The sequence below is a fragment of the Pangasianodon hypophthalmus genome, chromosome 14 (genome assembly GCF_027358585.1).
Source record: "Pangasianodon hypophthalmus isolate fPanHyp1 chromosome 14, fPanHyp1.pri, whole genome shotgun sequence".
Lineage (NCBI taxonomy): Eukaryota > Metazoa > Chordata > Actinopteri > Siluriformes > Pangasiidae > Pangasianodon > Pangasianodon hypophthalmus.
The window spans coordinates 11,565,855-11,578,562 of record NC_069723.1 but is presented as its reverse complement, the minus strand read 5'-3'; the positions used below and the strand labels follow the sequence as shown (position 1 = coordinate 11,578,562).

At 40.6% G+C, this 12,708-nt stretch overlaps 1 protein-coding gene across 2 annotated transcripts; it reads right to left on the bottom strand.

Moving 5' to 3' along the window:
• Positions 1–671: 671 nt before the first annotated feature.
• On the bottom strand, positions 672–11,788 carry tsr1 (TSR1 ribosome maturation factor). Of its 2 annotated transcripts, none has more exons than XM_053239932.1 (15): positions 11,632–11,788; positions 11,036–11,139; positions 10,711–10,939; positions 8,087–8,221; positions 7,484–7,938; positions 6,946–7,087; positions 5,672–5,865; positions 4,020–4,240; positions 3,165–3,324; positions 2,937–3,047; positions 2,528–2,660; positions 1,659–1,775; positions 1,433–1,573; positions 1,234–1,308; positions 672–1,065 (listed from the first exon to the last, which is right to left on the bottom strand). In XM_053239932.1, exons 1-15 carry the CDS (start codon positions 11,747–11,749, stop codon positions 887–889), a joined length of 2,514 nt encoding a protein of 837 aa, XP_053095907.1. In that variant the 5' UTR covers positions 11,750–11,788; the 3' UTR covers positions 672–886. The 2 variants fall into 2 exon arrangements, with proteins under 2 accessions (XP_053095907.1, XP_053095908.1); XM_053239933.1 differs by having other exon boundaries at positions 4,020–4,242; positions 5,695–5,865.
• Between the last annotated feature and the right edge of the window lie 920 nt (positions 11,789–12,708).

Below are 12,708 nucleotides of genomic sequence, written 5' to 3'. Positions count from 1 at the left end.
TCTCATCTAATTTATTTAATCATCAGTGGTCAAGCGAGGGTAAAGACCATCATTTTTGATTCGAATTGAAGATGAAATCTTGATGGCATCATTTAATATGTGTACATGGATGTGTTTTTATCAACTCGGAAATCTACGAGACATTATTAGTTGAGATTTCAGAAGGGATTGTGCTCAAGATCCAGAGTCTTCCTTGTTATACTCATAATAAATCCTCTGCAAATTAAGAGACTGTTGAACACAGTGGCGTATCAGGTAGCGTTGGTGCCTCACAGTTCCAGGCTCCCTGGTTCGATCCTGAGCTCAGGATATTATCTGTGTAGCGTTTCAAATATTCTCCCCACATCCGCATGGGTTTCCTCTAGGTTCTACATATCCTATCCACCTACATCCCACTAAAGTGAATGTGTGCATGGTGTGAGCATCCAGGGTCTGTTCCTGCCTTGTGCCCAGTGTTCCAGGGATAAACTATGGATCCACCAAGACTCCAAAAAGGATAAAGCAGTTCCTGAAGATGAAGGTAACGTTGAAGGCTAAGAATTAACTACACAATACTGAATGGTGGTCAAGTGTCATGAAATGGCTGCAGATGATTATATAAAATGGTGTATAGTGATTTCAGAATACTGTCAGACCTCAGGAAGGAATAAGTACACAAACGTCAGTCCATCAAAAGTAATGACAGCCAAGAGCCTTCATTTTAATACAGGCATGCCATCTAGTGGCCATCACAAGAAATGCTTAAATACAGATTTGTCAAAGACATGTAGTATATTTCATTAATTCATTTATTCTGTTAGAACTGTATACACTGTGATAGAAACCAATAGTGTGAAAGTCATGTCCACTGCCTCTGCCAGTCCTTAATCAATCATATTTCCTCTCTCTACTCCATGTCAATATCATGGAGCTCCTCTGGCTCCTCTTTCTTCACCCAGGGCACAGGATGTGGCACATAGGGGTCATATGTCCAGCGAGGATACACTCTCTTATACAGGTTCATCAGCACAGTATCCTGAGAACGCAGCTGACTGTCAAACACACATTTCATGTGACCATGTGTACCTGTGTAAAAAGAGGAACAGAGAAAAATGCACATTAGTTTCAATCTCTGACCGCAACCGTCAAGCCGTCTTCATGCGAGATGTAACTCCAGGTGACTCAGTGACTTATGACTGACTGAAACTCAAGTTTAGTTCTATGATGAATTGTGCTTTTCTCTTTTCTTCTCACCCAAAGCCTCCTTGATGTGTCCTCTCCGACCCCACTTTGTGCGCAACTCCACTGGCTTAAACCACAGAATATCATCTGCAAGGAAAGTCACAAAAGTGATAAAGTTTAGTTTTGGTAACACAAAACTGCCCCCTGCTGCTTATGAACTATTCCTGAGCTGCTTATGTAATTTCACACGAACAGTGATCCTCCTCCTCACCCCTGTTGAAGAACATGTAGCGGACAACGGCAGAGCGGCGGTTAATCTTGAAGGGGTGTCCGCTCAACACAATCCTCTTCAGCACCACACGCTGAGGGTCACAGCTCAGAAGGCTGCCCGTGGCCACCAGGTCCTGCATTCCTGAAGCAGGAAGAATCACAGTGAGCAATCGGCTCATTACAAACACGCTTAACAGTAAAACTTGACCCGGAAGTGTGGCACTTACCATTGGCCCTCTGTTTGTAGACCAGGACTCCGGCAGTCGGGAAGGTGATCGGAGCGTAAACAGACACAACTGTAGGAGCATCAGCACGTAGAAAACGCTCCATCTTATGCTTGTCCCCTAAAAAGTGTTGAATACCTCACAACTTACTGTGGACTCTTGGTAAATCCTTATTTGTAATGTTGCAAGTTCCCCTGTACATGTAACTTTGAACCATTATAAATTTGGTGGAACATCTCCACACATTTACCCTTATTAATATGCTCGGATGTATGAATGTGCAATTTGCCCCTAAGGCCCCCACCATCACACAACTATTTGGCTAGTTACCTCCTCATGAGATAGCTTGCATTTTTCAAAGAGTTCATATTTGACTCTCATATATCCTTGGGAATTTATTTAACCTGTCAAAATACACCCCAATCATTAACATTAGCTAAGCTGGCACACACATTGTGTGGCTAAAAGTTGTGGGTTCCACGTCATCGTCTGATAATTTGCATATCGGACATAATTGGTCTAAATGAGTGGAGCCAATTTTGTGACATCACAAACTGAGCTGATCTGATCCCTGAATCATATTTTAAAGAAATCTGAGAACACTTAGTTTGAAATGCAAAACAGAACTAAAACTGACCCAAATACCAATCTATATAATTGGATTCAACCATCCAAGAGGCGTGTGCAGGACGATTCTGTCTTTTTAATCCCACTTGCGCCTACACCCAAAGGAATTCTGACCAATCCTGCCTGCTCCCGCAGTTAAACCCTGACCAGGATAAAGTATTTCCGGAAAATGAATGAATGAACGCATATGTTTATCAATGGGTATGGGTATAGGTATCATAGATAGAAGCTAATAAGGGCCATACCGGTGGTGTGCTGAGAGAAGATGGGAGAAGCTCGGAAGCGTCTGAAGCCACACTGGAACACCAGCTCCTCTTTAGATGCAATGGGCTCGGTGAAACTGGGCTGCCGTCGTACCAGCAAATGCATGACTGACATCTGCACACAGACCACAGAAATGGGTACTACTTACTATTTAAATTTTTTTTTTAAATAAAACAAAGCAAACACACATTATACTCAACATCCTGTTACTGGATAGCTGATCATGGGGAACTCTATCGTGTCTAGATTTAACCAGTACTGTCACCAGCGTTTTTCCCCGTCTTTTCAGAAAAGCAATCAAACTGACCAAATTGACCAATGAGGTCACTGTTCAAAGGCTGTTCACTTGATGGATGGATGGATGAATGAATAACTTAATGTTTTAGATACCTTCTGTTCATGTGGGAGCAGGGAGACCAGCACCAGGGGTTTGCCTGCCTGAAAGCTCTCCATCACTGAGACAGGCACGTCCTCAATGTGCAGCGTCACGTACCAGCCAACCTGCACGATCACATGACATCACACATCTCAACATCTGAGAAGGACAAGAACATACACCTTGTGTGGTGCATTGTTGAGATGTATAACTCTCTCTCACTCTCTCTCTCTCTCTCTCACCATGGCCCCTTCCTCCTCAATAGCTGCCTCGGCCAGGACGCGGCGACGTGTGCGCTCAAAGTTCTGGAACTGGAAGATGCGCGAGTAGTTGAGAGGCAGGTTCTCCATGGGGTCCCACAGAGAGGAGCGGAAACTCTTCAGACCTCTGTACCTCTGAAATCTGAGACACATCCCCAAACAAACATCTTTACTAAAGGATCTGTGTAGGTGTTAAATTTCAAAGTGTGTCAGACCCCCTGCGAGGGAAGAAAGATTATTCATATGCGCAGTGTTACGCAGAGGCTGTAGCAGCTGGATGTGGAGAGGCCACTGATTTATCAAAACTGGATACAAACAAATTTAATTGTAAATTGCTCACAAGAGTATTTACATAAGAAATGTGATCATGAAAATGTGATAGCTGTAAAAACGTTTGTATCATACGAGATCTCCTGAGTTTGTCTAAATGTACGTATAAGGAGCCTTAATATGAAGCCTCGACTGATCACATAATAATTGACATGAGTTACTTCAGTTTTATTTAGATTGCATGTCAAGTTTAAATAGCTTCTTTAGTTCAAGTACACACACAAATTTAATGAAAAGCTTAATCTGTGCCTATGGATTTTCACATGCTGCAGTGGTAGAGCTGCATTTAGGGCACACTGTGCTTAGGATTTAAGCGTAAGTAACCGTTTAGTCATTTTTCTGCTGTACATGAGTATGACGAACATCAGCATTACCTAAACTTTTGTAAATCTGTCTGGCATTTTTAGTTTGGTTTGGCCTACAAAAACATTTATACACAACTGCTGAAAAATTTATAAATGAGGCCCATTGAGGCCCACAGAGCAGTTGAACCATTTTGTCCTTCACCTTGTCCTAGCAGGAACATCTAACGGAGTGTCCACTTCATCAGGGAACATTTCATGTGAGCGAGCTTCACGATAACGCTTCAGCCCATCCTCCTCCTCAGCCTCATCCATGCCTTCATCGTACTTCTGCTCTGCTCCAACACGGCCTGCAGAGCTGATTTCCTCCTCTTCCTCATCCTCATCACCGTCATCCTTTACAGAGTCATAGCAAGCCTCACCATCCTTAATGAAGGAAGAGTAAGCAAGTATGAGTGGATGATGACAAAAATATCGTAAAACAATACTTGCCTTCACAATACAATAGACATATGGCAATATTTATTTTGGCTGTGGGTAGAATTGGATTACACACACAGCGCATTAGCACAATATGGAAAACTACATGTCTAATGATTTGATCGTTTAAAAATATTACAAAAGGAACTGGAGACAATGGTAACTATATCATAAAATTTCAGAAAGATGCATCGTGACAAATTTACTGAGATAATGTTTAGTCCTAACGCTATAGAACTATAAGTGACCAAATAAAAATAATAATAATAATAATAATAATAATAAAAAAAAAACAAGACTTTATCAAAAACCAAGAGAACTCAATGTACAAAGATAGATTTTATTCAGATTTCGTTGCCAACTGTAATTCCCCTTTGAAAATCTTTTTGGTTATATACAAGGTTTAAACGTGGTCCAGAAATCTATTTTCTTCTTTGATATCCATCGCTAAACATACACGGCTTTTGTCAGGAGCGAGCATGTGGTCGCTGAGATGGGAAAGGGGCAAGACATACTGCTGGGGTGAATCCACACCCTGGAGGGGTCAAGCTGCAGAACAATCACAGGTGCACTAATAAAAATAATCTTCCCAAATCATCTGTGGTACCACTTCCCTCCTTGTTAACATCTCGCATTGTGAAGCCCTCTTTGGTGCTCAACCAGACATCAAACACATGCTAATTGGGATTAAAACGAAAATAAAGCCTCTATACATGAGGAGCTTCCCCCCTGCTCCTTTCAAGCCTAGCTGGTATAAATAAATGGCCGCCTGCGCCGCAAGCCCCAACAGGAAGCCCTGTCCAAAGTGGAGGAAGTCAGGAGGCTTCTCTCGGGACAGGCCTGCCGCTCCAAACACTATTGTTGCGCTGCACAGCCTGGCACTAGGACTGAGAGGCAGACACTGAGAAAACAAACAATGCCTCTCCACCATGCAGTGCACAAAGAACCAGTCACGTATGCACTGTTCCGGGCCTGCCCTCCTGCCCGCTCTTAGCCAATCAGCCACGCCTTCTGCCTTTATGTACACACGTGATATGCATTGTCAGCCTGCGCAGTAAATATGAAATAGCTTGACCTGCTTTGTTCTCATTTTTCACTGCCTTCCTTTGCTGACAGCTTAGACAACACCATGGAAACGCAAACAATACCGACATATACTAATGGCTTTCTGGGCGGTGAGAGTCACATATAAATTTTTTGGGCTCTCTTCATGAGCTTTGGAGCCAAGATTCCCAAGCTTGCTTTAATGACATACTTCAGACAGCATTTACATTTATGGTTATAGAGAACCATATATTAAAACATTATCTGGAAGAACAATTATTAAAAGGGTTAGGCTTGTTCAACTCTGTGTGTCTAGTGTAGGTGCCTGGGTACCTGAGAGTCATTTTCAGCGTCCTCTCCATCTTCCATCATCTCATCAGCATCGTCTTCTTCATCATCATCATCGCAGCTGTCCAGATCATCATCATCATCATCTTCGTTCTCATCATCATCATCCACAATCCATGTGGCCTGATAGTCTGAAGTGCCCTTTGGCACCTTCATGACCCTTCGACTCTTCCTGGCTTCTAAACATCCAGGAAAACACAGAATATTCAGATCACACAGAATCTCAGTTCACACTATATTACTCTGTCCCGACTGCACAATTGTTCTTGTTATTGTTAATCCTGCAATGGATACACAGGCCATCTCTTTTGATTTCATAGCAATACAAGTGGAAAATGTATTAAAATATCCAATCTCTATCTCAACTGTTAGCCATATCAGTAATATTCATTATTCAATAGTCACAAAACTGGCATCCAAACAGACTTTTAAAAAGCTCCAAAGGTACTTCAGAATTAGCAGAACATGGCTGTTTATGAGTTCTCGGAAACACTGCATCATTTCTTATTTCTTTATCATATTTAATGTTTTCCCATGCCACTTGGTTATGTGACTTAATTCACCAATTAAGATCAATTACATGAACATTATCTCTGTTATATAAATATGGTCCTTTTATGTTCATTATTCTTTTTATGTACTACTGCCCTTCAGTAAAACTTTTAAACTAGTCATTTAAGGACTGAATTTCCCAAAAGCATCACAGTGTAAACATCAGTGTCAACTAGAAAAGTGAGTATCACATTGAACACTCTATACCAGATTAGATGATCTCAACTTTAGCATGATTTTAGGAAACTGGGCCCTGAAGATAAGTATCACATATGATTCATGTTTCCTTTCTAATATACTGGTAGACAGCTAAAATAACAATAACTTTGTCAATGTCCAAATATTTATGACTGTATACAGGAAAATGCTTGATATTGCTAAGAGTTTCTAATAACCACTTTAATGAAAATAAGACACCAACTATCCTTATGCAGTTGTTTGAAACAAGGTTCAGGTTCCTTCAGTGTAGAGGTGAGCACTGTTGTGTGACATCTTTATCACATCTGGTATAAATTGGACTTTATTCATTCATTCATTCATCTGATTTGTTATACTACTTATTTCATTATATTTTCTGACACATAGTCAACACACAGCCAGGGATTGGCCAAGAGTGTCAGCAGAAATTGGCAGGAATGCACTCCTCTAGATTAATGTCAGTTCACTTGGTATTTTGTATAAAGGATAGATTTCAGCATTTGTTATACCTTCAGCCTCCTGAAGCTCAGACTCAGTAGGCCAAGTCTGCTCTCCATCCATGGGATCAACCTCAGCTTCTGTCTGCAGGCTCTCTCTCTTAGAGGGATCAGACTTCATTAACACACGCACCTCTTCTCCAGCACCCCTGTCCTGTGTGGCACACATCAGACACACAAGTGCAAGTAAGCATAGTTAGCCATGCTGATAACAAAACAGCAAAACCAGCACCACTCAACCATTCTGCATTTGTGATTTCAATAATTTTACGTTACTCAAACGTATTATGAATTATAGTACATACCCAGTACATGAAATGACTTAATGTGCCATTATTTGAGAAGGTAATTTTCTAAGGAATCTATGGCTTTTTCTATTATTAAATCAGTCTTATGTGTGCATCTGGTCAGTTTGAGCAGTTCCCGACTTTTGCTCAGATTTTTCAAAATATATAAATAATTCAAAATGCAAACAATATTTTATTCTGATTCTAAGTCTGTCAAAGAATTACTGCTGAAGATGGACTGCCTCAGTCCACATTTTACTCACCATCATCTCCTCATCTTGTCCCTTGGCTGGTTTTACAGGCCGCTGTGTACCTGTGACAATGGGCAGAGGGTCTGTGGGTGCATCGATCTGACTGAGCTGAAAGTCCCCGTGGCCTGCAATATGTACCAGCCTGTTCACCTGCATGGGACAGCCTCGGACATACCCCGACACCTGCAGAGTGCCCAGTCCTGTAGGTGGCCCTCCTGTGCCTTCCTGTCTACTGCTGGGGGTGTAAGAAGCGCTTTGAACTAGCATGTGTGAGCGTCTTGAGCGGAAGGCCAGTCGCCTCTGTTTCTGTGCCCCCAGGTGGCGGAGCAGCAGCACTGCATCCTGTTCTGTATCCATGGGGAAGAGACGTGCCTCTGGGAAACGAGCCTCGGCCAAGCGTGACAGTGTACGTCGAGATTCAGTCCGCTTCTTCACTGCCAGGTCAGCAATGCCTTGACACACCAAAGCTGAGCAGCACAGACAGAGGTAATGGATTGGAGAGAGCAAACAGGCATCAATGTGAGAATAAAAGGTGTTCAGAGATGCAGAAGGTATATATTAAAACTGTTAAACATCTGAGAAAGTCTTTGATTCCATTCCTGCTTAATCTCTTACCGTGACTTGGTAATCCTTGTGCAAAGAGACAGGAAAGGCAGTAATCTCCATAACTGTCCCAACCCTCCGTGGGTTCAAGCACAAACACCAAAGAGTCTGCTACCTTGGCCACGTCCAGGAGCGAGTGCAGGTCAGCTGAAAACAAAAAAGGAGAGCAATTGCAATTTAAATAAACACACCAACTTGTAAAATATTGATCACGTCCAGTGTTTGTTTCAGTAAATAACTAGAGGATCTTCACAAATGATCTTCAAAGTAGTTCCTAAAGTAAAATTAAGCTTAAGCTGTGAAAACCAGAGAGCTCCAGGGAATTTCTTACACACTATTTAAACAGAATAGGACAAAAATTTTACTACTGTCACACAAGCATGAAAGTTCTATGCAATAAGCCAGTCAGTAGCGATCAATATACAGGACATATTGATCTGATTGTCTATATTCTCTGAACTCTAATCTCATGGTAAGAGAAAGTCATGTCCATCAAACAGTGACCCGATTGGGAAACAACCAGCTTAGTAAAACTGTAACAGCAGTCCAGTTCTATAGCACAGAATGTGATTAATACACCATATTGCTCTCAGTTTTAGAAATTTGACCTTATGGGGAAAAAGCAATTAGACAAAGTGGTTAAGATTGTATCTCAAATGATTGGATAATTACGATAATTTGCTTCTTGTTTGCATGTATTGGGCTTATAACCACACCATAACCATATAGCTGAGGCCAGAAGTTTACATATCCCTAGGCTAAAGACATTCAAACTCAATTTTTCACAAGTCCCATGTTACCATACATTTTAATTAGGGTATTAATTATTTTATTTCTGTAAGAGGTCATTTCAAAATAACAGCTAAGAAACAGGTTTATTTCAGCTTTTATTTACTATATCAGATTTTACTGGGTCAAAAGCTTACATACACTTTGTTAGTATTTGCTGGCATTGCCTTTTAATTGCTTAACTTGAATCAAACGCTTGAGGTAGGCCTTCAACAAGTGTCATACAGTACTTTGCGATGATTTTTGCCTATTTCTCCTGACAGAACTGGTGTAACCTAATCAGGTCTGTGGGCTGCCTTGCTCAGACATGCTTTTTCATTTCAGTCCAGAAATTTTCTAGGAGATTCAGGCCAAGACTTTATAATGGCCACTCCAATACTTTCACTATGTTGTCTTTAAGCCATTTTGTTACAACTTTGGTGGTATGCTTAGGATCACTGTCCTGCTGGAAGCCTTAGTTGTTTTAACTTTCTGATTGATCTGTCTTGAGTTTTGCTTCAGTATTTCTAGATAATCTTCCTTCCTCATGATGCCATCTATTTTAAAGTGCACCAGTCCCTTTTATAGAAAAACACCTCCACAACATGATGCTGCCACCACCATGCTTCACACAGTTGGGATGGTGTTCTTTAGTATTGATAGTACTGATCCAGATAATATTGATCCAAAAGGTGATTACCTCCAATCTTCAGTCTGAATTTTTTTTGCCGATCTTGTAGAGGCTTCTTCTTTACGTGACAGCCGTTCAGGGCACGGAGATGTAGGACTCTTAATTGTGGATGTACATACTTTGGTACCTGATGCCTCCAACTCCAAACCTTTTTCTGTGCCTCTTCCTAAACGATGCAGTGTCTGTGTGGTCCCAAGATTTTTATTTGCATACAATTGTTTGTACAGATGTTTGTGGTGCACCGGTGAAAATTGATCCTAAGGAGGAACCGGACCTGTGGCAGTCCCAATTTTTTTCTGAGGTCTTGGCTGACTTGATTGGATTTTCCCGCGGTATAAAGGGCAAAAAGGCCACTCAGAATCTTCTACAAGTCATTACATAAATTTATGGAATCTTCCAGATTAGGGAAATATGGTGATTCATATCATAGGACGGTGTTAAAAAAAAAAAAGTCTATTGATAGATATTTTCCTATAACGTCTATATCGCCAATGCTGCAAAAGCCACTTTTCCCCACAACACTCCAACACAGAACAGGGACCAACCAACTAAAAGATGAGGAACTTGTACCTAAAAAGGAAGGCACTTCTGGCATTGGGACGTGGTTTGGGTATAACAAATCAGACACTCACCAGAAAGCATTCATTTGTAAGGTATGCTGCAGACCAGTCATGAATGCATGCAGTTATTTTGTATACATAATTTTTCATCAATTTTATAGAAAACGTAATTATATATATATATATATATATATATATATATATATATATATATATATATATATATATATACACACACACACACATATATATATATATATATATATATTGTTTCAAGATATAAAATTATCCATATGGTGATATAAGATTTTGTCCATATCACCCAGCCCCATTCAAGACTATTTAAAGAAACAATCATCTTGGTGTATGTAAACTTGGACCCACTGGAATTCTGATATAATGAATTAAAGCTGAAATAAATCTGTCTTTATTTGATTGTTTTATAATTACCTCTGATGTACCTGACTTGTCAATGGAAATTTATGTCAACATGAAATGTGTCAAAAGGTGAGAAACTGAGATGAAATATCTTTAGCCTAGGTGTATGTAAACATTTGGCCTCAACTGTAGATTTGATATTATTCAACGAACACCGTAAACGTGTGGTAAAGAGGTACCTGTGTCAGGCCGGTAGAAAGTGAATCTCTGTTTAAAGCGTGGAAGGACGAGGCCAAAGCTGTCCCGTTCCACTGCGATTCCCTGGTGTTCATGCAGCACTCCTCCAATTTCATCTGCCCTCAAAAGCCGGGTCACTGCAGCAGTGTCAACACGCGCGTGCAGTCCAATCACAGCCACCAGGTGAGGCGGCCCATCTCTGCTGCCCAGCCGGCGCTTCTCTGACAGCACCTGACCCACCAAAACACAGCAAAGGTCATGTACTAATTCTCTTCTACATCAATTTTAGATGTTTTGGGTGAGGCAGTCCTTATGTTAATTCCTTACCGAGTCCTTCTTGTTGCGACGGAGCTGGTTGGCTTTGTGTCGCCGGTCCATCTTACTCAGCTCTCGCCGTTGTTTTTTGGTGAGAGCCACCACAGCGACTCTGCCTAATGGACACAATGAACATTAGATCTGTCCAGGGTTAAGATCTGTCCAGGGTTAATTTCAGAATTTAGAAAATCCCTTTCCCAATTTACTCATTTCTCCTGTTATACTGGGATTAAGGTGGCAAGAATAGGACAATATCTTTAAAAAGACATAAAAGATCATGTAAAGAGATGTAATAACTATGTAATAATTAGTCAGATCATACCATCATATCACCCAGCCCTAATACGCATGCATGCAGTAATATATCTGTTAACCAAATCGATGACGTGAGCTGTGCATTTACTGCATGAAGGTTTTTGATTAAAGAACTTTATCATCGTATATTATTGTCTGGCTTACTACTGTCACTCGGGTAATATGATCTAATGCCATTCTTGGCTCGGAAAAGTGAGTGAACTTTAAACACGTGTTTAGGCTAGACAGCCATGCCCTGGCTCAAGAATGGCGGAAAGAAATACAAAAAAGGAAGTTAAAACGACCAGAATTACCCTTGTTCTCACGCCCGATCTCTCCCTTCGTTCGATGCTTTCCATGTTTGTGTTGCTTATTTTTCTGTTTGTAAATGCCAGATCGATGAGCTTGCTGCTGCTCTTTACCAGCAGCCATTTTCCCTCATGCCGCACATGTAAACTTTACATGACGTCATATTCCTGCGCCGACTAAACTGCGAGAAGTGGAGAAGTCTGCCATCTGCTGATCAGTAACCTTATTGTTGCGGTTTTAGGGTTAGTGAGCAGAAGGCTTGGCCGTATTGATCTTCAGTATATTACAGATGAATAATTACTGAGTATCAAAATCTTCATTAAATTAGCTTTTTATGCAAGGAGAAAAATGCAGAAAAAAAAGATGTACAGAAAGTTGTACCTGTCTATCTGACCTTAGCTGGTAATGTCAGGGAATTGAACATTGCACACTTCAAGAGGATTGCAACAGTAATCCTTTCTGTCTTTTAGCTGATCTAATCTGATCTGTGTTGGGTCTTGCAGTAGGAGGCTTCCTTCTTCATTTGGGGTTTTACTCAGGAAATGCCAGCAGTCAGAGATATGCCACAGAGGAAGTGTGCAGGATACAGGCAATATGTTTTCAGTAAATATCAGCAGTTTCTTTCTCAAACCTTAAAATGTCTTGAATGCTTCTCATATCTATCTCAGAAGAGAATTAAAATGTCACGCTCCTGAATGTGGTGTGAATACTGAGAGCTTCAGTGTGTTGTTTACTAAGTGTATGGTTAAAATGAATTCACCACACATGCACAGCGCAATGCTATTCCAACAATTTGAACTCTGTTTCACATATTATATAGCATTTTCCATATTGCCATTTCCAACGGAGACATATACCATAAATTGGTTAATAGTAGGTAAATGAGGTGAGACTTGCTGTATATAAATGGTTTTATATACTGTCTACATTTATCTTGGTGGCTGTATAATGAAAACAAAGTTTGTAGTATGACTTTTTAAACCGGTTTTTGGTAAATATGGTTTTCTTGCAGTGGAATATTATAATTTCTATGTTAAATGTAGACTGGGATTTTTTAACAACACCATAGCTCCACCACTATG

Coding starts and splice junctions, on each gene's coding strand:
- tsr1 (XM_053239932.1), bottom strand. CDS start 11,749: ATGGCTGCTGGTAAAGAGCAGCAGCAAGCTCATCGATCTGGCATTTAC. Junction 4,241..5,671: donor ACGCTGAAAATGACTCTCAG/GTACCCAGGCAC, acceptor TCCTTCATTAAG/GATGGTGAGGCTTGCTATGA. Junction 1,574..1,658: donor CTACAAACAGAGGGCCAATG/GTAAGTGCCACA, acceptor TTCCTGCTTCAG/GAATGCAGGACCTGGTGGCC.